Source organism: Pezoporus occidentalis, unplaced genomic scaffold, assembly GCF_034315485.1.
Source record: "Pezoporus occidentalis ecotype Australia unplaced genomic scaffold, CSIRO_AGI_Poc_V1 ctg275, whole genome shotgun sequence".
NCBI classification, from domain to species: domain Eukaryota; kingdom Metazoa; phylum Chordata; class Aves; order Psittaciformes; family Psittacidae; genus Pezoporus; species Pezoporus occidentalis.
In genome coordinates this window covers 260,138-286,578 of record NW_026914664.1, presented here as the reverse complement: position 1 = coordinate 286,578, position 26,441 = coordinate 260,138, and the positions used below count along the sequence as shown (strand labels likewise).

Here is a 26,441-nt window from a genome sequence, read left to right as displayed (position 1 = left end):
CCCTGCTTGGTTATTCCAGCATTAGTTTGCATGGGCTGTTTGCAGAGAGAGAACAACAGAGGTCTGCTTGGAAAGCCAGCAGAAACTTCTTAGCTTGAAATCAGAAATGTGCAGAATCCCAAAAGAACCAAAATGTTTGAACTTGCCTTCCCAAAAGTATTGTATGCATTGACTTGCAAGCAGGAGGAACAGTAGTAGTAATTTAACCTAGGGAAGAGTGCCAACAACTTATTTAACTGTGGAGTTTGTGCCAACAACACCACAATACAACTATTAATACAAGCCTGCAGTACAAGACTAATTCTACTAACCTTTTGCTGTTGCCTCATAGTTAGGTCAGTGGCTACATCCCTTCTCTGCTGACACTATTCAACAAACACTGGCAAGTGCTTTTAAGCAAACTTGAAACTGAACAGAGCAGGAGGGAGAGGAATAGAATCATAGATGAAATGAAGATTCCCCCCAAGACCCCACCCATCTCTATCCAAATGTTTTGTGATTCTTTCTCCAGTTCAAGCCTCTCTCTTGAAACTGGAAATGTGTCTTGCTACATGTTTGCTCTGGACAACAGCCAGATCTTTGGTTTGAATTCCACCAGCTGATTTCCCATTTTCTATGAGAATACATTTGAGAAATGTGGATCTCTCTCAGTCCACTGGCAAGACTGGTCATCTATCAATGTGTAAAAACATGAAGTCTGACACTAGGGACTAATCCATTTTTCTAAAAGAAGTGTTCATTTAAATAATGCATATTTTTACAGAAAAAAAAAAAAAGCAATAATACATCCAGCACTACTGCAAGTTTTCAAGAACATTCAGGTGATTATGTGCCATTATAAACAATTTAAAATCCAACATTAAATAACACATAAACTCCAAGCAACATCCTTAGTAAAAGAGATAATAAATTCACTGGTGCATTTGCACTCACCTTGCTTCAGTCTTCACCCACTGCTGTATTTGTTTCTCTGTATTTACATCTTGTGACTGTATCACAACTATAAATTTAGAACAGGCAGAAACTGATTTATTTATAACACTCATAAGCAGCATAAAGGGGTTGTAGTTTTCAACTGAGACCTGCTGACATTTCCATGTTAGAAAAGATAAATGGTGATTACAAGCTGAACAGAAAACCAAGAAAAATATTCCCATATGACTTGTACATGTGACTAGTAAATACTTGTCAGGAAATCAGTAGTTCTCTATAGGTGTTAAGAAATTTTCTGCAGCACGTAGTGGACCGTGTGCTCTTTCAGTTCTGAAATAAACAACTTTTTCTACAGCATGTGTCTTCTTCAGGGATCCTGAGACCCTTCTGGCCTCCTTCTGCCCATGAAATAGTTTCCACTTTTTGAAATAGATCTGTCCATTGCCTTGGCAAATATTTCTGTAACACTTTATCTCTGCTTTTCTCTGAGATTTGACATCTGACATTTATCCATGTCTTTAAAAGGAAAAAAGTAATGGTAACTCTTGTAAGTAATGACAAATGTGAAGATTTGGCATAGAACTTGCCTTCAATAAAAGGGTGAAAAAACTGACTGCTAATTAAAAAAAAAAAAAAGACCACTGACAATACAAACCAATTCCCCAAAGACTTCAGCATCACAAATTGACTTGACTGTATCACAGTATCACAGTATGCTAGAGATTGGAAGGGACCTCTAAAGATCATCTAGTCCAATCCCCCTGCCGGAGCAGGAACACCTAGATAATGCTACACAGGAATGTGTCCAGGCGGGTTTTGAATGTCTCCAGGGAAGGAGACTCCACAACCTCCCTGGGCAGCCTGTTCCAGTGTTCCGTCACCCTCACTGAGAAGAAGTTTCTTCTCAAGTTTAAGTGGAACCTCTTGTGTTCCAGTTTGTGCCCATTACCCCTTGTCCTATCATTGTTTGCCACTGAGTAGAGCCTGGCTCCATCCTCGTGACACTCCCCCTTTATATATTTATAGACACTTATAAGGTCACCCCTCAGTCTCCTCTTCTCCAAACTACAGAGACCCAGCTCCCTCAGTCTTTCCTCATAAGGGAGATGCTCCACTCCCTTAATCATCTTCCCTGCGCTGGACTCTCTCCAGCAGCTCCCTGTCCTTCTTGAACTGAGGGGCCCAGAACTGGACACAATATTCCAGATGGGGTCTCACCAGGGCAGAGTAGAGGGGAAGGAGGACCTCTCTCGACCTACTAACCACCCCCCTTCTAATACACCCCAGGATGCCATTGGCCTTCTTAGCCACAAGGGCACAGTGTTGGCTCATGGTCATCCTGTCCTCCACTAGGACCCCCAGGTCCCTCTCCCCTACACTGCTCTCCAACAGGTCATTTCCCAACCTATACTGGAACCTGGGGTTGTTCCTGCCCAGATGCAGGACTCTACACTTTCCCTTGTTATATTTCACCAAGTTATTCCCTGCCCAACTCTCCAGCCTGTCCAGGTCTCGCTGGATGGCAGCACAGCCTTCTGGCGTGTCAGCCACTCCTCCCAGCTTAGTGTCATCAGCAAACTTGCTGATAGTACACTCAATTCCCTCATCTAAATTGTTGATGAATATATTAAATAATACCGGTCCCAGTACTGACCCTTGAGGCACTCCACTAGTTACAGGCCTCCAACTAGACTCAGCCCCATAGACTACAACTCTCTGGCTTCTCTCCTTCAGCCAGTTCGCAGTCCACCTCACTACCTGATCATCCAGTCCACACTTCCTCAATTTAGCCGTGAGGATGCTGTGGGAGACTGTGTCAAATGCTTTGCTGAAGTCAAACTCAGATAATGGTCCACTATTGACAATGGTTATTAAGAACCAGTCTCTCTTCTAGTTCTGTTGGCTGGTGCTTAAAACATTTCAACTGTTGATAAGGACAAGACAAAACTGCTTACAACATCACTGCAGAATGTGTGTCCATATCCCAGTAGAACATAGAGCTATGACATTTTTCAGCCAAACTCATCATTCATCCGTGCATTGGAAAAATCCCCATTCTTGAGTGAGAATAGGGCATGGCTTCCAGGCTGGCAGATTATCTGGAGAGGTCTGTGGGAACTGCAGAACATTGTACCTGCCTGAAAAATGGCACCAAGTCAGCACAAGGCACTTCCAGAGGGGAAAGCTAATATATGGGAGGAATGCACATAAATCCTGTTATTTCTTAATGGGATTTGGGAGCTTAGTTCTCAGCCTGTGCTTTGAAATGTATCTCACAGCCTATTCTATTAATGAATTTAAGCACAGTGATTTTCTTATCAGCAGGAATCGTTCTTCACTGGGGTTTGATTTTTGTGTGTGTGTGATTTTTAATGCAAGTGTGAAAAACTAATATTATGTTTGTATACCAGTTAGGATGTTAACAAGCTGTGTCCTGAATAAGCTGGTCTTGTCCTTTTCCTAATTTCAATTGACCAAGAAACCTGGATCCACTTATTTGTTTGGGGTTTTTTAAGTTCATGGCAAAGTAACAGGAAATAGATTTAGGCAGTGTCTGCATGAAAATGGGGAGACCAGAACTTTATTTCCAGCTCAAGCATTGTACAAGCCCTCCCTTACTTAAAACAAGCAATATTTAGGAAGATATATTTTTCACTCAGAGTTCTAAGTGTGATACACGAACTGTATTTCCACAAGGAAAAGATGCTTCCTGGCATTTAACAGCTCCTGGCCTAAGCCTCTTTAAAGAGCTGGGTTCTGGCAAGTTCATCTGCAGTATACAGCCCAGATCTCCCTCAGAAACAAGCATCTAGTAGGTGATACAAAGTTGAGGGTTGTAAATGGACCTACAAAAAAAGCAAGAACCTTTTGGGAGAGACACAAACACAGGTATGGAAGCCGATATGAGATGAGATTATAAGGAAAAGGAGGAACATATTTACCGCACTTGAAATCCACACTTCCTCAATTATATCTGACATACAGCAATGACCTGATCCAGCCAAGGGAAGTTTTTATGGAACCTCCAAACATCTAGAAACCCTTGCTCCATCACTGGTGTGGCACAGTCAGGGCTACTCAAGGGTCTGATTTCCACATCTCACGTGTATGAAGCAGGCTTGGTCCTGTTCAGCACACACTCTGGCAGGCGTTCATCATGCAGACCATGCTCTTAACTTCACAGAAAGAAACCCAGATGTGAGATTGATGTGGCTGGGTGCTAGGTACCTAGAGGATGCCAAATCTCCTGCAGCTAGTCCTGATGCTGAATTGTATTTTTCTATTGCTAACTGGATGTTCCCTGTTCCAAGCATAACAGCAGGTTTGTGACAGGAAAAGAAAGCCTCTCCTAAGCAGGAGCAGAAACACAGCCTGAAGACGCCAGAATGAAGGCAAAAGGCCCATCAGTTTCTGTTGGTCAAGCTCAAAGGCAAAGTCTACTGCCTTTGGGAGAGATTTGCCTCCAGGGCTGAGGGATACTGACAGATTCAGGGTTTTCCGACACTGGTTTCGGGTACTCTCTGCTGCCACCAGACGGCTTTGAAATGCACAAGTAGGTGCACGCGATTTTGTGGTTTCAGGCGATTTTCAAAGGCCTCTAGATATGTTTTCTTTGAGTACCCATGTTTGTTGGCATGCAAATTACAGTTCATCTCATTTTCACCTTCAAAGATCCCTCACAAAGTCTGAGTGGTTCACATACACATGCTTGATTCATGCTTTACAGTTTTGAGATTCATCAAAAGATCCTGAAGGCAAATACTGATGAAATTTGAGATGAGATTAGCTCAGCTCCAGCTCTATTATTGATGACCGTTTTTCCTCCTATGCCTTGGGCTTCCAAGAAGTGTGGGAAAGACTGAACGTAGTACAGTCTTTCACAAACAATCATGTATTCTGCACAAACACTGATTTAAAAAGTGCATTTTCTGGTTCTCGTTCTAGGTTCAGTGTAAATCTCAACTGGTTATACCTGCTACAGCCAAGCAAACAAGGATATATGGCTTTTTTCTCTCTAATCTCCCTCATGTAAGCTAAAGCTAGAGCAGGATTTACCAAGGCTCCATTTACTGACTCTAAGGATTACATGTTGTGTTTAATGACACAGGATTCTTCTTGGTCCAAGAACCTCTGAAGAAAATACTCCTGGTACATCTTTTTGTGACTTTGAAGCACATTACACTGCATATGGTCCTCCGTAACTCATGCAGTTGCAATGCAGTGGTAGAGACCTGATCTTTTAGACCAGCTATATCGGTGGGTTTGGACCTAAATTTTGCAGCCTAGATTGATCTCTCTGGTAAGGAGATAACTCTGAAGCATGACTGGTCAGCTGGAGACAGACACCTGTCAGCCATCATTCTCGCAGCTTGTCAGCACAGAGGTATAACTTTTTTCAAGGGTCATTTCCTTCCACATGCACGTTCATTAAACTCACATCACCGAGTTGTGTGTGCACCTTGGGATCCATCTCTGCTGATCTTTGTTAATAAGGACAAGCAAGGTACTCCCAGTAGACAGGCTCAACATGATGCATAGCAGACAAAGCGGCACTACCCCATTGGACAGCCCATCTGCAGTCTGAAAAGCTACTACTGACTTTGCTGGTGCAGCAGCAATGCCCAGCAAGCCACTGCTCACGTCAGTCAGTTTGTCTGCAATTGCTAATTCAGTGCTATGGAACTGAACAGAAGTCTTTTTGTGCTAGAGAACTGTCAGCAGCCTAATGGAGGGGCTGACAATAGAAGCCTTTTCATCAAGCAATTCCCTAGCTTTAAGAAAAGGTAGACGAGCCTGTCCCTTGTGCTGGCATCAGCAGTCTTTAGTGAGGCCCTAATCTGAGCCCTGAGAAACAAGGAAGAGTGGTGAGAAATTGCCCCTCTGCTTTCCAAAACAATTACAGCAGTTCCTTTCTGCATCTCTGAAAGCAAAGGTCAGCAGATTTTCTTGCTTTCTGGGATCAGGCATCTGCCTTCTGTGCTGCCATAGTTCAGCAACTAGAGTCAGTTGTGCAGGCAGATGCATCCCTTAGCTCATCAGCAGACAGAGCACACCTTTCTCCAGTGCCAAACCTAAAAGAAGTACTGGTGGGCAGGAAGAGGGGAATCAGGAAGAAACACTTTCTGCTGACCAGATTGGTTTAGTTCTCGATCTTTGGTTCTCGATCTCGATCTCAATCTCTATCCCACCCAGATAGGATGCCTGTCAGTGAACGTTTGTACTTCTTTTTACTCACAGCTACACCTTTTCACCTGCCTATGGACTGAGACCAAAAACAAAAAATTACATTATGGTATAGTCCTAGGTGAATTACTGTCCTGTTACTGTTCACTTACTGCTTTCCCCAATGAATACAAGTGAAGGAACAACAAATATACCAACCCTTCATGCCCTGTAAGCTGATGCAGTTAATTAGTAAGAGATCAGCACTCAGGTGATTCTTATGTACCATTCTTGTTCTGTTCTTACACAAGAAAAAACACATACACAACGTATTATACACATATTATGCCATATTATACACAACATCCATATCTATGTCCCTAAACAAACAGCCAGTGCTCTGAAAGAACGCATGAGTGTAAAATGGCTTTGAAATGGAAACCTTCATCAGCATATTCAGAGAGTACTGAAAGATAAATAGTGAAAAAGGATAGTTTTGTAAACACTAACAACAAGAGGCCCCAAGCTATTCTTCAGCAGTGAGGAGAGAAATAAAGTCCATATCTAACTGGACAAGAAAAAGTGTGGAAACTTGCAAAGAAAAAATAAGTTAAAAAAAAAAAATAATCACAGAACAAGTCACCCTGTCTCTGGCTCAGTTCCATGTCCTCAGGCCCAGGCCAATAGGTCTGTAGTGACTCTGCCAACTTTAGACAAGCCCCTAATGTGAGCACTGGTTGTCTTTGTGCTTGCAGACCTACAAAAAGGTTAACAGTTTCTAAATTACCATTTGTCACACAGAGGGATATGGGGAATGGATGCAAAGCAATTTTGCCTGTCAGTGCGAAAGATAATGTAATTGCATTTATGGGGACTCTGGGCATTTGAGTGGGGAAAGCAGTGGGCTCCTGGTACTAACCTAATGGGAAAACGCTGACTCCAGGTGCTTCGATGAGAGGCACAGACAGAGATAAGTGCCTCAGAATGGCCTTTTGGGGCTTGTTTTGTCAACAGTGGTGGAACAGTTCTCATTAAATGTCCCTAACTGCTCTATGAGCTCACTCAAGTGGGGTGAGCAAGACATCATAACCAAAAATATTAGAGAAGTAGCAGAGGCACAGGAGCCTTGTGGAAGACAGCCTGATCCAGCTTCAGTAAGCACCAATTGCTGAGGGCTATTCATTTCATCAGAAGCTGTATCAGGCTCCCAACAAGGTTTAAACACCTTATAAGAACTCAGGATTATTTCTGAGGCTCTGTCCCAGGCTATTCCCATTATTATTAAACTTCTATTGCTTCCTACATCCCTGCTGAGAGGTAAACCTCAGAGTCTGTGCCATGCTTCTGGCATGGGGTGCCTGTAAATGACCTACCCTTTTGAGTCAAGGCAACTGATGAACTACAGCATGGGAAAAGTGTTCCCACATAGCCACTACCTGAGAAAGAATGCTTTCGATGCTTTAATTCCAAGGCAAGAGAAATAACTCTTTTGTTTGTATCATCATCATGGAGCTCAAAAAAAAAAAAAAGGGCATTTCAGAGGCCTACAACAGCTAAAACTATTGCAAAGGTTTGTGTGTAGCAATGAGAAAGAAACTCCAGAAATAGACTGCCTGGCTACAAAAAGGTTGAGACTGATTAACATTAATTATCCCAAATTAAAAATTCCTGAAGGAAATTGAGAGGGAATGAACACTTCTGTTACCAGTTTGCCCTTCCTGCCTAGAACATTCAGGGCTTTCATTTTGCAAATTTGATCTTACAGCTCAGGAGGAGCCAAAAAAATTAACATGGAAATGGAAATCTGGGTTTCCTTCTGGGATTATCACCTTCAATCCCTTTTGCATTTCTCATGTGATTTCCAGTTCCAGGTAAAGAAACATTTCCACTGTGAGGCAATCTCCCCAAATCTTGGTTCTGAAGACTAAACAGGTAAAATGAAAAGCAGAAGTTGAACTACATGAATCAAGATCGGAAAACAGAGAAGTGGAGGTCACTACAGGAGACGTGACCTCTACTGTTTCTGAAGTATCGGTGACATATTTATGATACAAAGTTACCTTTCAAGCACTAATGAACAGAGAAGAAATGTTTAAAAAAAGGGAAATAAATTGAAAATTTGAGAACCTTCTGGCCCAAGGAGTGTTTGAAAACTATGAGTGGCACATTTTCTGCAGATATAGGCTGCATTCATTGCGGTCTATGAACTTGCAAAATTCTCTCAGCAGGAAAAAATTAGCATAACATGCTTGTTCTTAGAGAAGTGCTTTACTATTGCCACCAGCTTCTTTTCCTTCTTCAAATCTGGAAGACATTTATGTATTTGAAAACATAGGGAGAAACTGTGAATAGTTCCAAGCAAAGAATTTGACTGACAGCTATTCTCTAAGCTCTTATAAATGAGAAATTCTTCCCCAGAAAGAATGTTAGGCCTATAGTTCCCTTCCAGACTCCTACCTACACTCTTCATTGACAACATGTCTTATACCAGAGGATCCATACAAAAGGGAAAAAAAAACATTTTGTTAATTTTCAGCCCATGACTTATCTTTTTGGACACTGTCCCATTGCTAACCAGTGACGTTCTGGTGCTAACTTAGGTTTTTGGATGTTCCCTTGGTGTGAAGCCCATCTTTTCACCCCTTTTCTTCTGGTAGAACAAAAATTAATGTTGGGTAGACTCCACAACGCTTATTTCTGAAGCTCCCTCACAAGCTGAGGTGGCAGTCCAGGAGTACCATGCACAGTCCTGAAGTGCTGTGTCCCAGCAGGCAGCTCCAGAAGACAAAGGGAATGTCCTTACGTCCCCAAGGTGGCTGAGTGCTGCTCTAGGATGGTCAACACCCTGAGTTTCCATTTTGCTGACACACTATTAGCATTTCCAAATTTCTTTTCTTTGAAAATCACTATGTTTTTTTTAAATGTCCTATACTGACAGAATCATAACACAAAGTAGCGATTCTACAGTCTTCATATGATGAGTTACATATAGTCAGTCCAGAAATGAAACAGAAACAAATTGACTGGAGGAAATTGTCAAAGCAGCTTCCTATATGGAGAGGGGGAAAGGTGAGTAGGATGTAATAAATCTGATTATGGCCTGCCCCCACCTCCAGCAAAATACATTATGAAGAGACCTGTTCTGAGGACTTTGAATTAGCTGTTATGAATCTGGTTGGTCTTTCCAGAGGTTAAAAAAGAACAGCATTAGCACAAAAAGGTCATCCACTTTACTACCTAAATTCATGTCAGCTTCAAAGCCAGCATTTCTGACAAGTTGCTTTAAATCTAGTTGCATGATGTGCTGCTGATCATTGAGGCTGATTCAGCATTTACTAGTTTAGCTGTAAATTTGCCTATCTGTGCACTCAGCTTCACACACACACACCAAGAACCACCTGTCGTGTTGCACAGAAGCAAGGTAATACATCCATGTAGCAAATGTTCTTACTTCAGAGGTGATACTAATACTATGCTATTAATAACCCTAAACCAGCATCTTCTATCAGCTGAGAATATAGGTCTCTTTTTTTGCAACTTGTACTTCCAACTGTTGCTCCCATTGCTTCAGGGCAATTTCTTGGCATATTAATGGTGGAAAAATCTGTCAGAGCTGCAAGAACAAGTTTTCATACACCCAAGCCCTTTGTAAATTTACTCATTGTGGATTTTAACTTTATCACAGCCTTTGGTCTGAAGCTCAGACAGGCCAACACTTGTGGATCTCAAATGAGTATCAGTTCCTGATGGCTAGACAGAACTACTACATTCACACAGATTTGCTATTTGTCTAGTATTCTATACCAATACATCAATGTTACTTTGACTGTTTTAAGTCATGTTGCAAGCTTTTATGGGTACCAGCTTCAATATTTGCTGAAATCTACATTTTTATTTACCCTAGGGCCATTTAACACCACTCTGTCGATACAGACAGTTAAGTGGACATACTGTATTTGCCAAAACAGAACAGGGAGCTGAAACAGAAACAGCAATACTACCTTAATTATGAATAATCAGAAATTAAAACCTGATATCCACATTTTCTGATATTTATAGGTAATATGCTTTAGTACTCTTGTTGGTTCATTCCTAGTGTGTACCTTATCCTGGGTTCAGCAGTAGCAGTCATTTTTCTCCTTCTTAGCAGCTGGTGCAGGGCTGTGTTTTGACTTTCAGCCTGGGAACAGCACTGGTAACACCAATGTTTTTAGTTGTTGCTAAGTAATGTTTACTCTGACCAAGGACTTTGTGAGGCTCATGCTCTGCCAGGGAGGAGGGGAAGCCAGGAGGAAGCAGAGACAGGACACCTGACCCAAACTAGCCAAAGAGGTATTCCATACCACAGCACGTTATGCCCAGGATATAAACTGGGGGCAGTTACCCCAAAGGGCTAGATCACTGTTCGGGTCGGGCTGGGTATCAGTTGGCGGGTGGTGAGCTGATTTATTCTCTTCCCTTGTTATTTCCCTTACCGTTATTATTATTGGTGGTAGCAGCAGTGGTTTGCGTTATACCCTTGTTACTGTGTTTATACCTTAGTTACTGGACTGTTCTTACCTCAACCCATTTGAGTTACAGTCTTTCAATTCTCCTCCCCATCCCTCTGGGACTGGGGGAAGGCAGGGGGGGAGTGAGCAAGCAGCTGCAAGATTCTGGGTTGCCATATGTGCTTAAGCCACGACAACCCGCGTGAGTAGTGTGAACTTTAGTGGTCCCTTCCAACCTAAACCTTTCTATGAATGTGTGTGAGTACAGAATTCAACCGGTAACATGATTCAATTTATCATTTCTTCACAGTTTCTCAATACATCGTAGTATAACTAGAAGAATACTGAATTAGCTAAATGACTAATACACAAATAATTCTGAAGAGTACATAGCGAATTCACACACAAGAGGAATTTCTCAGCTGAAACTGGAAACCAGGAAACAGCCATAGGTACTGCATGAATTCCTGAAAGCACAGCTTTCACATGCTCCAGCTCTGTATCAGCGATGCATGAGGAAAACAACAAAATGCTAACAGCGATAGCACAAACCAAGCAGAAGCTACAAGTGAAAAAACCACCAACCCAACCAAAAAAACGCCACCACATTTTTGCAGTGTTGTTTCACAGAAAGCAGGCACAAGTCACACAGCTCCCAGTGGCACTATGCACACTCCAGGCATGTTTGACATTAAGGGGCCTGGTTGTTGTGGCAACCAAATCCCATAGATGAATTACTGCTCAGCAGCTAGAACCATCTCTCTCCCTTTCTGTCTCCCTGCCCCCAGCTAAAGTTTTTTAAAAAAAGGGTGTCACTTTTTACATCATGGAAGAATGTCATCGCAAAAAGAAACCTTACAGACCCAGAACACTACCAAAAGGAGTGAACAACTTGGCTGAAGTGTCAGTCCCTCAAGTTTATGAAGTTCAAACCCACAACACTATTTCAGTGAGGCTACTTTTCGTTTATGTGGCTATGCCAAATACTTCCAAGGAGGTCATGCAAGAATGAAGATAATGTGAAATTTCTGAAATCCCTTTCTAATGACAAAACTTTTATGGAAGTTTCCCCCATTCTTCCTTTCCACATGTAGATGCACTAATTACAAATAAATTATTTCAGGTGAACTATTCAAGCGACTGACAGCCTTCATGCGAATGTGTTTGCACAGTGAGTTGCAGGCTTTGAATGACATTGATTCTCATTGACTGATTATCACCGCGTTCTGTTAGCTGTCACTGGCTCTGACTCTTTAATTCCCCACATACATCCTAGTGTACAGGACAGAGGAAGATGAGACATAATCACATATATGCACCTAGCAGCTTGCTATATAAATGCATGTTGCACAAGCAGAATGCACAGAAAAGAAAAATGGTTAAAAGCCACTACAAGTTAAAATTCAGAAATACCTAAATGGCATTTTCAAAACAGTTTACTGGCCATAGGTCAAACATATATTAGACATTCATCAATTCAATTTGATACTTTTGAAAATATGTTGTTTTCAGTATCTGCATCTCAAGGTAACTGGGTACTTTTAATAGCCCTGTTCTGATGAGAATGAAGAACTCCTCCCACCTTTTTTCCCATAAAATATCCTTTCAAGCTATGCTATTTGTTGCCTGTTGACAATACCCAATCATGAATAACTGGCATAATGAAAATATTGGAGGCATAGTTATTTAATAAGCAGAGAGTACATAGGGTGAGAAAACCACTAGCGTAGTGCAATACATACACATACCAAACACATACAAGTATTTATTATTCTGTTTGCATACACACACACACACACACACACACTTCTAATTAGCTAACATCACATCCTGTGACTTAAAGCACTTAGGTTCTCTCTTCAGACGAGGCAGTGATGGATTACTGAATATGCTCAGATATGCTATGACTTCCTGACACACCATCACCTCATAAGAGTCCCCTACTCACTCTCATTTACAGTAGTGAAATAAATAGATCCGATTTCTAGAAGCCAAGATACTTCCTGCGGGACAAAACCTGCACTTTGATAGTTAAACAATGATAAGAGCTCTCGTGTTTCTCAAACACGTAGCTCCTGAACAAACCTACTAACTTGAATAGGTGCTCAACAGTTTTCAAAACCAAGACAAACACAGTGTAAAATATAATATTTCAGTGTTAGTTTATAGGTCTTGCCCTTTAAACGGGCACCACTTCTAACTTGCTTGCATTTTCATTTAAAATAAGAAAAATATACCTTTGAGATGATTAAGGGCTCCCCATGCTCCAGTCCGCCTTTCAGTGTGAATCCCCATGGAGCACCTCCTAGAAGCAGTGCCTCCAGGTAGATATATCTTCCTTTATGGGTAACGTTGCACTCTGAAGATGATATGCTGGTATTAATATTGTCTAACATCCTCATCTGTCCTACCGCATACTTAGTCAAATACAAAACCCATTCAGGCAATCACAAAACAACAAAGTTGTCCTCGGAAGCCCACAAGCTCTCTTCATCCCTGAAGAGGTGAAACAAAAAGAGTCTGAGACAGAAAATTTTTCTTCAGAGCTGGAGTCCAAGGTGATGGGTTAAAAACATTTCCCATCAACATTTCAGAATGCTGTTTCTCCTTCAGAATTGTGATGTTTTACTGGTGTTTCAGCACTGTGCTTTCCCCATTTCCAGGTATCCTGGGCACTATAAAGATTTTCTGTTCTCAGTATATCAAACCTGTGCTTTTAAAGATGCAGGCAAAAAAAAATAATTTAGAAAAAGTTTAAAGATTTAAAAGCCCCTGGCCAGCAAATTGCCAAAATCCAAACAAATGCTTCAGTTGTGATTGATTATCAGTCCTTTCTTCCTTTCTGCATGCGATTTACCATTACAATGGCCTTTTTGCCTCAGCCCAGTGCACTGAAAGAATGGAAGTGTCTTCTACCTCTTCTCTCAGTTACTCTGTCTGCTCAATCCACAATTTTCTGACTTGTAGAAAAAAAACAAAAAAAATGCGGGAGGAGGAGGCGAGAAAAAGTCCATTCCTAAAACTTTTAAGAGGGGGTTAAAATGTGAAATAACTCCGTATTTATTGGATTAAAAAGTGCAAAAAAGACTTTTTTTTTGTCAGGAAAACTGGAGAAGCAGGTGAAATTAATCCTTTGGGAAAATAGTTAAGACGACGACTGAACTCTTTTTATGTTCCACGCTCCCCCTATGATCTGCCAAAGCTGCAGCAGCTACTGCTGCTCTGAGGGAGGCTGAGGAAGTGAGAGAGAGGGGGAGAGAGATGGATTAAGGCAAGCGAAGCAGTGCTGCCCAATTGTGCACATCAAGCATGCAATTATAAAATGCAGTGTGCAAAAGCTGAGGCTCACCCTTTTATTATGCCCCGGAAACCATCATCTTTCTATTGTACTTGCCAAGGAATTCTAACAATCCAAACTGACAGTTGATGACTACAATGGACCTGTTCCAAATCAGCACAGTGGAGCACTGCTGATAATTTTGCTCTCATTAAAGTGCTTTTCCTCTGCACAAAGCCTATCAGCTTCTTTCCCTCCTTTAAATTGTCATAAAAGGTCGGTGCTTTCTCAGCGTATGGAATAAGAAATAACACTAAGAATTTCAGATACTTTTATTAATTTGGCAGTTACCAATGACTACTGTCGAATTTATCAATGTGGGTGCATCTGCTCTTGCACATATACATTTACACTTAGGGTCTGACTCAAACGGTGTTGACATCAGCGAAGGTGTTAAAAATATTTTCTGTTTTCTATCAGCCCTTGAAGAGCATGACAGAGATGGCAGCCCACAGGCTGCTCCCTTTTCTGCTGGCAGAGCTGCGTAGACAAATAGTAGTGCATGTGCCTTCAAGGTGACCCTAACTTTTGATCTTAGTGCCTAGGATGTGCATCATTTCTCCTTTGGGCTTTGGAAGTTGTGAAGAGGGGGAAAAACTGTGGAGCTGTGATTCCAAACCAGAAATCTTTGCATTTTTTCATGCCCTGTGTGCTGCCCCATTCTCATCCCCTTTAAGATGTTACAGTTTCTCTAGAGTCTTCTACCTGCTCCATGCATCCCAGCTCTCTTTCCCAATAGCCATGGAAAGGAATTCAGAAGAGAGAGCCCCTCCCTTTATTTTTTATGGTAGATGATCCTCAGTCCTTGCTTATGTTGAGCTTTGTACCACCTGCTTCCCTCCCACAGGCTGAGTGTTCATTAGCTTCACATCCTGGTTGGGCTCACCCATTCCTTTTATCCAGAACTCACAGTTTTGCCTGAGTCAAATTAGATTTCTGTAGTTTTACTCTCCTAGTGTTTCACTGCAAAAATGCTCCTTCCAAGTCACCACAAATGCTCATTCCAAGTCACCACAAACAGCAATTCATTTCTGTCCCTCCACAGACATTACAGAGCCAGGCTAAGGCTCTGGGAGCTGTCTCTTGGAGCCATACATCCTCTTATCCATAGCTATCAGGACTACTGGAGACTGTATAAGAACATGCCAGCCTGTTAACATGCTAAGGTATTTCTTTGGATTCTATCAATTTCCAGTACAAAACGTTGGTCACTTGCACCTGTCTGCAGACCCCAGAATTTCAGCACAAGCTGTATTTTTCCCAGTGCCTACAGTGGCTGACGTTGAACAGTTACCAACATAATTTCCGAGGTACAGTTTTTCTTCTCCTCGAGAGCTGCAATTCATTTAAGGTGCTGAATCCAACACCATTTTTTCCAATCATTCTATCAAATTTTTTACATTTTCCTGCACGTAATTTTATCCCCCTACTACGTCCAGATTTACTAGTTGTTTATACTTAATTCAGCTCTAAAAAGGTCACATACAGGTGCTTACACATATCAGAAACCCATGATCAGCTAAGGAAATATCAGTACCCCAAAAGGACTGTCAGATACTCTGCTGCTTTCTCAGCAGGCTCTTATTCCACATAGGAGCTAAAAACCCATCAGGTGCTCATAGAATCTAGTTCCTATCTGTGTTACTCATTTCTCATAAAGAAACTGGGCCATCCATCTTGGTGATGCCCCAAGAAACACATGGATTTTTTGAACACTAGAGATAACAGTAATGATGAAGGAAGTGAGATTTTTAATGACATGGAGATGAGCATTGTTGTGCTTTAGCTGAAAACTCTTTTTTTTCTGAGAAATAGATTTCAGTGCTGAATACAAGTAAATCAATACTCACCATTCACCTACATGTAGACATTTTAAAGTATGAAGTACAAAGTTTTTTCCTCATCTTGCCTCTGGCAAGAACCTCAAATAGCACAAACAGCTTACAACTGTTTGCTACAAGAAAGAAATTATTCTACGAGGAGTACCCTCAGGACAGAGCTGAGATACTGTTGCGGTGAAATGGAAAAGACCAAAAAGTTCAGAAAAGTGCTGTCCATGCAGAACAACATAATTGAATTAAAATTTTATATGGTTCCAGTGTAAGAGAAAATACATTTGAAATAGACTCATGTCATAACCCTTCTCCTCAACTGTCAAGTACTGCGCTGCTAAACCAGAAGAAATTCCCACGATTTAACTTTTCAGTGTTCATGATCAAACCCTACATTTATCATTAACAAAGGCACTGCCTCCTTCCTGGTGCCTGCTCTGGCTTTTCCTCAATTCCTGCAAGTATTCCAAGCGTCTTTCGCAAATTAAGTTCATAAGAGCAATGCTGCCCCCTATCCGCTGGCACTATAAATTGTCACAATTTTTAGTTTACTTCGTTGATTTAAAGGCAAATATTTAACAGTTTAGTTAGCAGCCATTTGCTATGTTTTTCCCTTTCAGAAAGGAGGCAGAATCTTATTCAGAGTGGTGTTATTGATCTTACCTGGGTCCCCGAGCTGGCACATCATTAGGTCAGATTAAAGGTAAACCTAGAAATCAAACAAAGGAAATTCAGCTCCTAGAATTTGTATGCATTTGTTACTGCCTTTATGGCTGGGGCAATTAAAAATTATGCTTAGTTCAAATGTACCTGCTGATTAATTATATCCCGTACATTCAGAGGAAGCAAATTTATCTCAACTTATCTCTAAAGAGAAGTTCTACAAAATAAAGCAGCCCTTATCTGTCCTGAAGGGACTTCTGAGGAGGATTAACATGCTAAAATAGCTCAGAGTTGGACATCAGAAGAGCATAAATGTAACTGATAACCCAATATATCATGTTTGGCAGAAAACTGTCATTACAAGCAGGCTGACAAAAAGTCCAAGATGAAGGGATGGACACTGATCATCTTGCATTCGCTCCTGCTTGTGGAGTCTTCTCTATTCCTAGTTGTGCACAAACTCCTGTTGAGCAAGGAAAAGGCTTGCAACACCCCTGTCTGAGAGAATTTATATTTAGTGTTCTCAAGGTGGACAAAAGGGGATAGAAATGTGGGTCTTTGAACCTTTCAAGATACAGAGGGAATGGGTGACTTACTTCTGGTCATACAAGAAGCATGAAAAGGCTGAAAAATGAAAGCAGTGCTTCTTCCTAGCTCACTGGTTTTATCACAGAACAACTTATTTTTTCTTCCAGAAAGGGCTCTGTATAAGCTGAAGAGCTTCAGGAATTTTAAATAAGTCAGCCTTCAAGGACCAGTTGCCACAGATTCTTTATCTCCCCTGAAACCTGAAGCCATTCACCTAAATCTGCAGTAGGATGGAACAAAACACAAAGGCCAAAAGACCTAACCCACCTGAATCAGCCCAGGATCCCTTAAGAAGAGAATAATTTCTTCTTGGGATAACAATTCTCCTGAAGATTTATTATGTAAAAAAAATTAGAAGCAGATAAATAGAAAATATGGCTTTCCTATCTTACCTCCAACTTGAGCTGACTGTAACATATCCATCCAGTCAACTCTGTAAAATCTTAGAATTATAAAATGTTTTAGTTTGGAAGGGACATTAAAGATAATCTAGATCAAACACCCCTGCCATGGGCAGGGAATGTCAGTCTTACATCTCAAACAAGATGCCAGTCTTGCATCTTAAAGAAGAAATTATAGTAAGGAACACACTTTAAGACATCGTACAGGCCCAAACGGATTGCTATCAGTTACCACTGTTCAACATTTGTTGCCAGAGAAAAACATTCCTAGGGCTAAAAAGTGAAGCTCTGTTCAGATTCCAGGTTGGATTTGAGTTTGTCTTCATTTCAGGCCACAGAATAAGCCTGCTTTTCTGGACAGGCCTGAGGTGACATATGAAAAATAAGACAGAAAGGAAAAGACAAGAGATCTGAGAGTGAAAGAAAAGAACAAAGCTGAGAAATAGAAGTAAGCTGCAAAATCCATGAATCTGCATCCCTTTTGTGCTGGAAAAGGCCCTTGTCTTTAAAGTCTGAAAATAAAGAATTTTCTTTGGGGAACACAAAAAAGTGTCTCCATATAGTATTGCCTCTGGCACAAAATAGCTCTGTGTTCCTCAGTTACTCAAAGCAAACTGAAAAGCAACAGGTCAATGTGAGGAATAGCTCCATTCCTCCAAGGAGAGTACAAGTGCTGCCACAACTCAAAGAGGTGAATTCAGGGTATCTGAATTGCAGAATTGCAGATTTTCTCTCCGAGTATGTGTTTTCATCTATCTGATGTAATGCAAAGGTAATCACCCTACTGAACCAAGAGTTTGAATCAGAAACCAGGAATCAAAAAAGAGACAGCACAGTACAACACTGAAACCTTGCAACATACAGGTTGTTGTTGTTACACAAGCATTATACCTGTAACAACATTGAGGACACTTCAGCAATAACAATCCCTGATTTTCAATATATTACTGTAAGCCTTTCCGGAGAAACAGGCCATTTTGCACTCTGAATAGACTAAATAAGATGCACAAAAGCAGGGACATCAAAGTCCTCATTCTAACATTAAATTAATAAAAGACTCCATGATCACATGGAATTATCCAGTATTATTATTCTAAGGGCTTTCCTTTGTTGAGACTCATTTACACACTTTAGAAAAAGAAACCAGCACAAAATGCTCAGGGCAGCCATCACCTCATTTAACTGAGCAGCTGTGTAGTATTTGTCTTTACCCTAGCAGGTTGGGTACACAATTGGTCAGTTTTAGATACACCTATCTGCTTAGATCAGAGGTTTCTGTGCCAAGCTATTTCTTGCAATTTTTACTTGCAAAATGGACTACGGCTAAAGTCACCTGAGGCACCATGGCCAGATGCTCTTATTTAAGGACGAACACTGCATCGAGCTCTGATGATGCAGCCCTGTGTCTGAACTCATCCTGTAAGAGAAGGCTAAACTCTATATATTGTTATGTTTAATATGTGGCATATGAAGAAACATGGAAGGTTCAACAGATTAATTTTTTGGGGGGGGGAATCCCCAAAATAAAATTATTATTTAACAGGTAAAACCATTATTAATGCCTTTAACCAAATCTGACATAGCTGGTGGGCATGACCAAAGCATTTTTGATGTATAGCCTCTACTGTCATATATTACTCAATTACCTTCCTCTCAAGCTATATTCCCCCTGCACACTTCATAGTCCTCTCTGTGGAAGAAATGGATTATTTTAAACACAAGACAGTTGTATTTGTATCTTGCTGGTAAACTTATGGTGATACTTAGATGTTTGTTCTCACAGATATTCCTAAAACAGAAAAAAAGTTATTTGGGAATTACATCCTGAAAGAACTACTCTGTCCCCAGGTTGTAACTGCTGTTTCAGGAGAGGCAGAAAGCTGCAGAGGCTGGAATGCTCAAGAGACCTGGACTCCCATGAAACACTAGACAAAAAAGGCACTTGCTGCTAGGAGAGGCAACGTTCCCCAGAAATCACAGCACCAGGGCCTTGATGGGGAAAAGCTATCGAGTTTCCCACTGAAGCAGGCCTTTGAATGTCACTTTGCAAAGAAATCAAGACACTGGGGGCAGCGTTTACTGGCTTCCCTTCACGCACATGACCAGCTCCAGAGGGAGGAGTTTGTTCCCACGGCTACCGAGTCGAGCGAAGGGGGTAGGGGCAGGTGGCTCCCTTGGAGCTTCTGGGTTTGGGAGCCGGATGTGCAGTCTGCAGCACGGCAAAAGCAGGAGTGAATGGGAGATGATCAGTGCCCCCCTCCCTCCCAGCCCCACGGCAAGAAGCAAGTCTCAATGAATCATTCAAAAAACAGGAGAAACAAACCTCAGCTGTGTCTGTCAGAGGTAGGTGCAGGCTGCCTCCCAGATCAGTTTGCATGCTTTGTTAACACCCAGGGCTGTTGGAGTGCTGAAATCTGGCTTCAGGATATTGTATAGCATATTTACCTATAAACTCCTTTGCCTCTTTTCTCTGTGGGTAGAAATAAGATATATATTTTCAATGCTGCCTCTTTTTGTGGGGGTTGCAATAAAAAGACTTTTTTTCCGCGAGCTGTTTGCCATCCTCTGTGTATGTTTTTTGCCACTGATGCACTGAAAACTGGGGTGCAGTTCAGTAAGGAGAGTGGAGACAAAAGGTCTGTTTTCATCCAGTTAATTCTTGCTTTTCTTTGCTCAGTTTAAAGTAGCCCATGTAAAAGCACTTTTCATCTTTAGGTTTGTCCTCTAGCACTAGGTGAATAGTTTTCTTCCCTTGTAAATTAAAATGGTGTGTTGTTGCTATGGAAATGTTATCTGGTTTTCTTCTTAGTTATTTAAATATATAAGCATACATGTTTGTCTCCTGAGTTTGCGCAGACTTCAGTTCTCCACCTCTCTGATAATTTTGTTTTGGGCCCAGTTTATACACCTGTTCCTGGAAACTTGTAACATGTTGTGTCTGGTATAAGCTGTTGGCTTCTATTCTGAATAACTTGAAAAGACAGACAAGACAATTGACACCTGCATGTTCACTCCACGAATCAAGATCCAAAATAGGGGAGACACCCAAATCATTTTCTTTCCTGAAATAAAGTGATAGTTTCTTGATTCTGCATTCAGTCTCTGACCAAGAATTGAGAATGCCTATCAGGCAACTACTTTTGGGAATTCAAAACCGTTTCATCTCTGAAGATATTGGTGTGAAAATCACATTTTTTTTTTAATATTGCTTTCTGAAGAGGGCTTTTGGCCCTCTGGCCTTTGGCAGGAGGAAGTCTCCTCACCCCAACTTGGGTCATGGTCACCCCCCAGTATGTGATACTTTGATGGCTAAATACCATGGAAAAGATGATGCATGCCCTCTCCTACCCTCTTACGAGGGGATTTTTATCTCCATTCTCAAGCACAGCATCATTAAACCACCTGCCATCACCATCCAGCGCCGCGAGGGCGCTTTAACTCTGGCGCCCATCGCCTGAGGGGGGCACATGTGAGCAGCCATGTTGGGGTCAACGGGAAGGGTGAAGGGGCACACCCCGCTGCCGCTCGGTCCCGGTATCCCCACCGCAACTTACCTGGATCTACGCCAGGATGAAGCGAGCGGCTCCTTTCGGATCGGCTCTCGGCCGCGGGAGGGCTGCTTCCGGGGGAGGAGACCGGAGGAGGGGCGAGGCACTTTTCCTCAGTGTGAGGGAGCGGCCTCTCTGGGGATGGGATAGCGGGTGAATGCCCTTATGAGGTACAAAGCCCGTTGGAGCGGCAATGTGGAGGGTTGATGAAGGTTTAAAGGAGTTTGGAACAGACCTGGGGAGGCCGGTCAGGAACACTTGGAAGTCCTTCGTTTCCCACCACGGAAAGGCAGGTGGCTGCATGCGGTGGGCATTTTGTCAGCACTTGGTCGGGTCTGTACCATTACTGCCGCTGAGGAGATCCATAACCAGCCTTGTCTTCATTTTACTCATGGAAAACACAGCCAGGGAGAGGAAGTGGCAAGGCAGCCATAGTTTATGAAGAGTGCCTGTCATCGTGGTAGAGCTGAACTTTCCAGGGGTGGTTATGCAAGGGTTGGAGGCAGTGTTTTCCCATTAAGGAAGTATTTCTGGTACTCAGAATTGGGGTCTGGAATTCTCAGAATTCTGCTTTCTCCATTATGTGTCCTTAGGAAGCACCTACGGAGGTCTTTTTCAGTCTAGTGGGTTTATTGAAGGTGTTAAATAGGCCATGGTGTGGAAACTGCTACCACAGCTACCTCTTCATTTACAATATAGTCCTATGTCTTCTAGGGGACCAGTCACCCATGAAAAATCAGATAAGGCAAATAAAACCTCATCAATACCATCTGGCTCAAAGCTACTCCTGAGTAATAATTTTTTTCTTCATTTTTCCTTTTCTGCCCCTGAGGTTTACAGAGTTGTCCCCCAACACATATATTAGCTGTGTAATTTGGGACTGTTAATAGCAATCGCATTCCCAAAACTAGAGATGTACAAGTCTAGACTTGCCCTAGACTTCAAGATTTTCTTTTCTTTTGGACATACCTCCAAAAGCACGTTGGTGAGGAAAAGGTCTGTTTGGCTTTACTCGAGCAGTTTGGCATAGACAACATTTGTAGCCAAGGTCAATGCAGATGTTTATCGAAATCTCATCTTTGGTTTCTTGTAGAAAAAAATCTGTATCTGGAAACATCATAAGAAAGTGGTTATGGATGTGATTTGACACTAATTATTGCAAAACTTAGCAGGCAAGTACTTAGAAAAGCCTGCATCTGTGTTCATTCTGCAAAACAAAGCATAAGACTTTAAAAAGGAGAGAAACTGTCTCCCTGAATATCATTTAATTCCTCCTGCAGTGTTAAAATTAGGTGGGAAAATTAGTTTTTGTTACATAAAGTTGATTTTTAATATGTTAGAAAATAAAGAGACATCTCTTTCTCCACAGGTGCTGTTACAATGAATGAGAATATCCAGGAATTAAGGTAGTACACAGATTTTAATTGTTATTAGATAAATTCCTGTACCTGCTGTTCTCATTGTACTAAACAGCACACTTATGAAAATGGAAGCCAGAAGATTCCTAAGGTGTAGTCTGTTATAATAATGTGATAGGGAAGGTGTGAACACAAAATTTAAGGATACGGTTGCCCAAGGCAGGATGAACTACAAGTGAAGGATGAACTACACTGCATGATGTAATTTGTGTGTGAGCTGAATTTGTATCCATGGAGGAATGAGTTCTTCACTGGCAATGGGATTTCTGCACAAAGAGCAGTATATATAGCACTGTCCTTTGGAATGAATTTGCAGGAGTCTATGATTCTCCCTACTCTTAGATTCAGAATTATTCAGCATTGGAGAAGTGATACTTGTGAAATTCAGTGATTTTTACTGGTTTAAGTGTTTGGGTTTTTTTTTTCCCCAGAAGGTAGTGCTTGGATTTAGTGATTTTTGTGTACAGTTATGTATATAATATTCTATGATTCTATATAATATTTGAAAGTGTCTCCCAAAGAAGGATAATTAATGATTTGAAAACTACTTGCCAGCAGAGAAGAATTGGGATTGTATTTTTCTCCCCAAAGCTTTGATTTACTGATTCACTGAGACTCTGATGGATCAGGCTGAAGTGTAATCTCACCAGTGCACTCATTGCAACAGTGACTAGTGGCAGATGTCACAAGAAAAATGGTGAGGAAAAAGCGGCATTTTTGCATAGTACATCGCAATGTCCAGGGAATTAGAATGTAAAGACTTACTAAATCTAAATATCTGTCCCAACTGTCAAGTTTATTAGTCTTTGGTGTTTGGATAGTCATTCTTTTAACCTGTTTGCACATTTAGGTTATACCCCACAATAACAGGGAAGTGTTGATAGAACCTCCACCCTTGCCTCTTCTTCCCAGTTCCAGAGTTACAAACTCAGGATGATTTTCCCTATGCTCTGCAGTTCTGTTTGCTTCAGTGTCTTCTGATCTTGTTTCATCAGTAATGTCACAGAAAGAAAATTAAGGTTTATCAGGATGCCTTGATACAGCTGCATAGAGGCAGCATAACAAGTGCAGTGCACAGACGTAGGGACTTGTTTTATTGTGAAAAAGAAGTGCTGTGTGGGCAGAAATCAACTGTGCATGTTGTAATTTGGTCATTTGTGAATGTCACAGTCCTGGTATGTACACACAAGAGTACTGATGCTCAATGACAGGGAGCTGCTCTCCTTGATGATCTCATTGTCTTCCCTCAACTGTAGACTTGCCAATTAAACTGTTTTTCCACAATGTCAGATTCCAGTTTGTCCCTCGACTATTTTTTCTTCATGTTTCCTCTTAGTTTTCTTCTCTTTACTGCTTAGAGCTGAACTGCCAAAACTTGTCTATTATTCTCACTTAGATGGATTTCTTTCTGTTTTGGTCAGAAAAACTCATTTTGCCTTTTTTTAACTTATCTGCCTGCTTTCTTTGCACACACACACACCCCCTCGCCCCGCTCCCTGACTCCGCCTCAGGAATGTAGCAAATTATCTGATGCCCGATCAAGTCTAATAAAATCAGATGGTGCACCGGCTTCCTTTCTTCTGTGCGCAAGGTTTTATACAGCCGAACAGGTCTCTTGATTCTAAGTTCTCTTAGATGTGTCTTATCATGCCTGCAAATGAAGTATTTGATAGATTTCTGTGGGTTTGATGGACCATACAGTTCCAGCTTTGTCTCAGTAAGGTAGTTATTTTACTGACCAGCTAGGAGAAAAAATGTGTAAATAAAGGGAAATCCCTTTTCAGAAGGTAAACCAACTTAATTCTCTTTGTTTGATGAAATGCTGCTTTACTTCTTTGGACTTTAATAGATTATGCCTGCCAGTGGCAAAAGATAATAGTTCAGTTGACTACAGTGGAGCTGCAGCAGTTGAAGATGTGTCACTGTGTTGCCAAATACACACGCAAACCAGGAAAGTACAACAGTGTTGCCAAATAAATTCTCTCGTTTCACTTTTTTTTTTCAGTTAGTCCTGTCAGGTTTAATTTGTGATGGCGTGCAGTCAGGTACTCTTCTGTATTCAGTCCTGCCTTTTCAGCAAATGTTTTTATGTGCTTTTCTGCAGGGAGAGACTGGAAAAACAGCCAAAAGAGTCTCTGAAACTCCACAAAGAAACCACCAAATGCATGGTGGAATCAATGATACATTCTTTGAGTCATGAGGAATCTTTACCAAGTGGCAATATGCCTAGTGTGGGCAAGTATTAAATAGATTTCAGAAGATTTGGGAATAAATTACTATAAACATTGCAGACCGTTATGTGATTTAGAAGTTCATGTTACATATTTCAAGTTGAATCCTCTTTAGGCCCTGTGTCTTGAACAGCTCTTGTCGGCACAAGCCCAAGGTAAAGGCAGAGCAGCTCTGAAGTGTTCTCTGAACACCCAGGTTCACACAGCCAGTGGGGGATCCTGGAATTGGCTGGATTTGTTCTACTTAGAAAAGATGATTCCTAGGTTGTACCATTGGTAGGCACTAAGAGGCACAAATGCCCAGTTGTACAAATAATGGATTATTCTCATGTATGACTTTTGCTTCAGCAGTTAAATTTATCTGCCTTTCAGGTGCTGCTAGTCCATTTCTCAGCAACCAGAATGTTTCAGCTTCTTCCATTCTCAGCACAGTGATGAAAAGCTCAGCCTGTTCTAGTACCACTAGCAGTCCACCCAATAATGTCTTCTGTTCCAAATATGAAATACATACCGATTCTGAGAAAGAAAATGTGAGTGGTGCTGGCAAAGAACACATGGAAAACATTCTAGAAGAATGCTCGCAGAAAGGCAGAGATGCTCAGAAGAGGCTTAATGAAGTGAGTTGCAAATTTGGGGCAGCTTCTTAAAATACAGGCAAGCTTTTGTTGCTTTTGTCATTGCTGAGTCTTTGGACAGTTTCACCAGCACTGTTTTGAGCATCCACTTGGCTGCTGTAAATTGTACTTGGCCATCATGATTCCCATGTGCTGTTTGACAGAAATAGACAATGGGTAGTAATGTTGGCATGATCCTTGTAACAGTCTTCCATGCATAGTCAGTCCATGACAGCACAGTGTGACTAGCAAGTTAACTAAGAAATATTAAAAAAATTTGATTCCCATACCCTTGCTGCTCTCAGCCTCTTTTTTTTTTTCTTTCTTTTTTTTTTGGGGGGTGACAGTGGAGGTTATTTAATATTTTAGTTGGTTTAGTGTTTTTTGTTTTTTTTTTTCCTCCTTTAGACTACTGAGCTACATGAGCAACAGAAAAGCAATTTAAGGTTGATCATTGCTGATTTGCAGACCAAACTGATGGAAGTGCAATTGGAAAGAGATGCGCTTCAGGATGCTAGGTATGAAGGCCAGGACAGATGTGTTGTGAGGAGTGTGTATATGGGCTTTGAGAGGCACACCACATCTCTTAAATGAGAAACTTGCCCTCAGGAATGACGACGATGAGACTGTGGTACCTTGGTTTAGAAAATGGCTTACTATGTAACTGTAAAAAAAATGGCAGTTGATCAGCGTAAGTATTATACCTGTTATTCAGGATAAAAATCCATGTTGTGAATTCTGTTTTCTAAATTATTTCTTCATTTTCCCAATACAGACAAAAGGAATCCCAGAGCCAAGAGAATATCAAAATACAGCTGAAAACTACTATTAAAAAACTGGAAGCTGCCAGCCGCCTGCAGGAGGAGATGCTAAGGGAGGCTGACAGCCAAACTGAACATCTGGAAAAGATGGTCCACAGCCCCAAGGAAGTACTTCTGGAAATCCGTGGCATCCTCATGGACTACGAAGACAGCACAGGCAGGAAACTCTGTGACCATGAGAATATTACTAGCCAACAGATGCACAGCCTGAGCACAGGACTTGCTGACGTACTGCAATATTTAGACTCAGAGGTGTTATACCTCAAAGAAAAGGTTGCCCTGGTATGTGAAGAAAGTTATACTTTTCCTTCCAAGACTTTTATGTTCGGTATTTTTAGAACGTATTTTTGATAACTCTGTGACCTCCCATCTAAAGCAGCTGAAGGAAATTATTATGGCATA

At 41.4% G+C, this 26,441-nt stretch overlaps 2 protein-coding genes across 4 annotated transcripts in view; one reads left to right on the top strand and one right to left on the bottom strand.

The window, feature by feature from the left end:
- SHROOM3 (shroom family member 3) overlaps positions 1-17,238 on the bottom strand; it is a 144,004-nt gene extending 126,766 nt beyond the window's left edge. Inside the window, exons 1-3 of one of the 3 annotated variants that reach the window (XM_062624983.1) lie at positions 17,015-17,238; positions 16,419-16,464; positions 12,824-12,945 (exon numbers count right to left, since the gene is read on the bottom strand). In XM_062624983.1, coding sequence (XP_062480967.1) covers positions 12,824-12,945; positions 16,419-16,443 — 147 coding nt within the window. In that variant the 5' untranslated portion in view covers positions 16,444-16,464; positions 17,015-17,238. Of the gene's footprint in view, positions 1-12,823; positions 13,194-16,418; positions 16,465-17,014 lie in introns of those variants that run through there. The other 2 variants (XM_062624982.1, XM_062624981.1) reach the window with 2 other exon arrangements.
- A 2,116-nt stretch (positions 17,239-19,354) lies between these two features.
- CCDC158 (coiled-coil domain containing 158) overlaps positions 19,355-26,441 on the top strand; it is a 32,383-nt gene continuing 25,296 nt past the window's right edge. The window contains 5 exon segments of the mRNA XM_062625001.1: positions 19,355-19,750; positions 22,325-22,361; positions 24,478-25,221; positions 25,627-25,736; positions 25,994-26,321. Coding sequence (XP_062480985.1) covers positions 24,901-25,221; positions 25,627-25,736; positions 25,994-26,321 — 759 coding nt within the window. The 5' untranslated portion in view covers positions 19,355-19,750; positions 22,325-22,361; positions 24,478-24,900.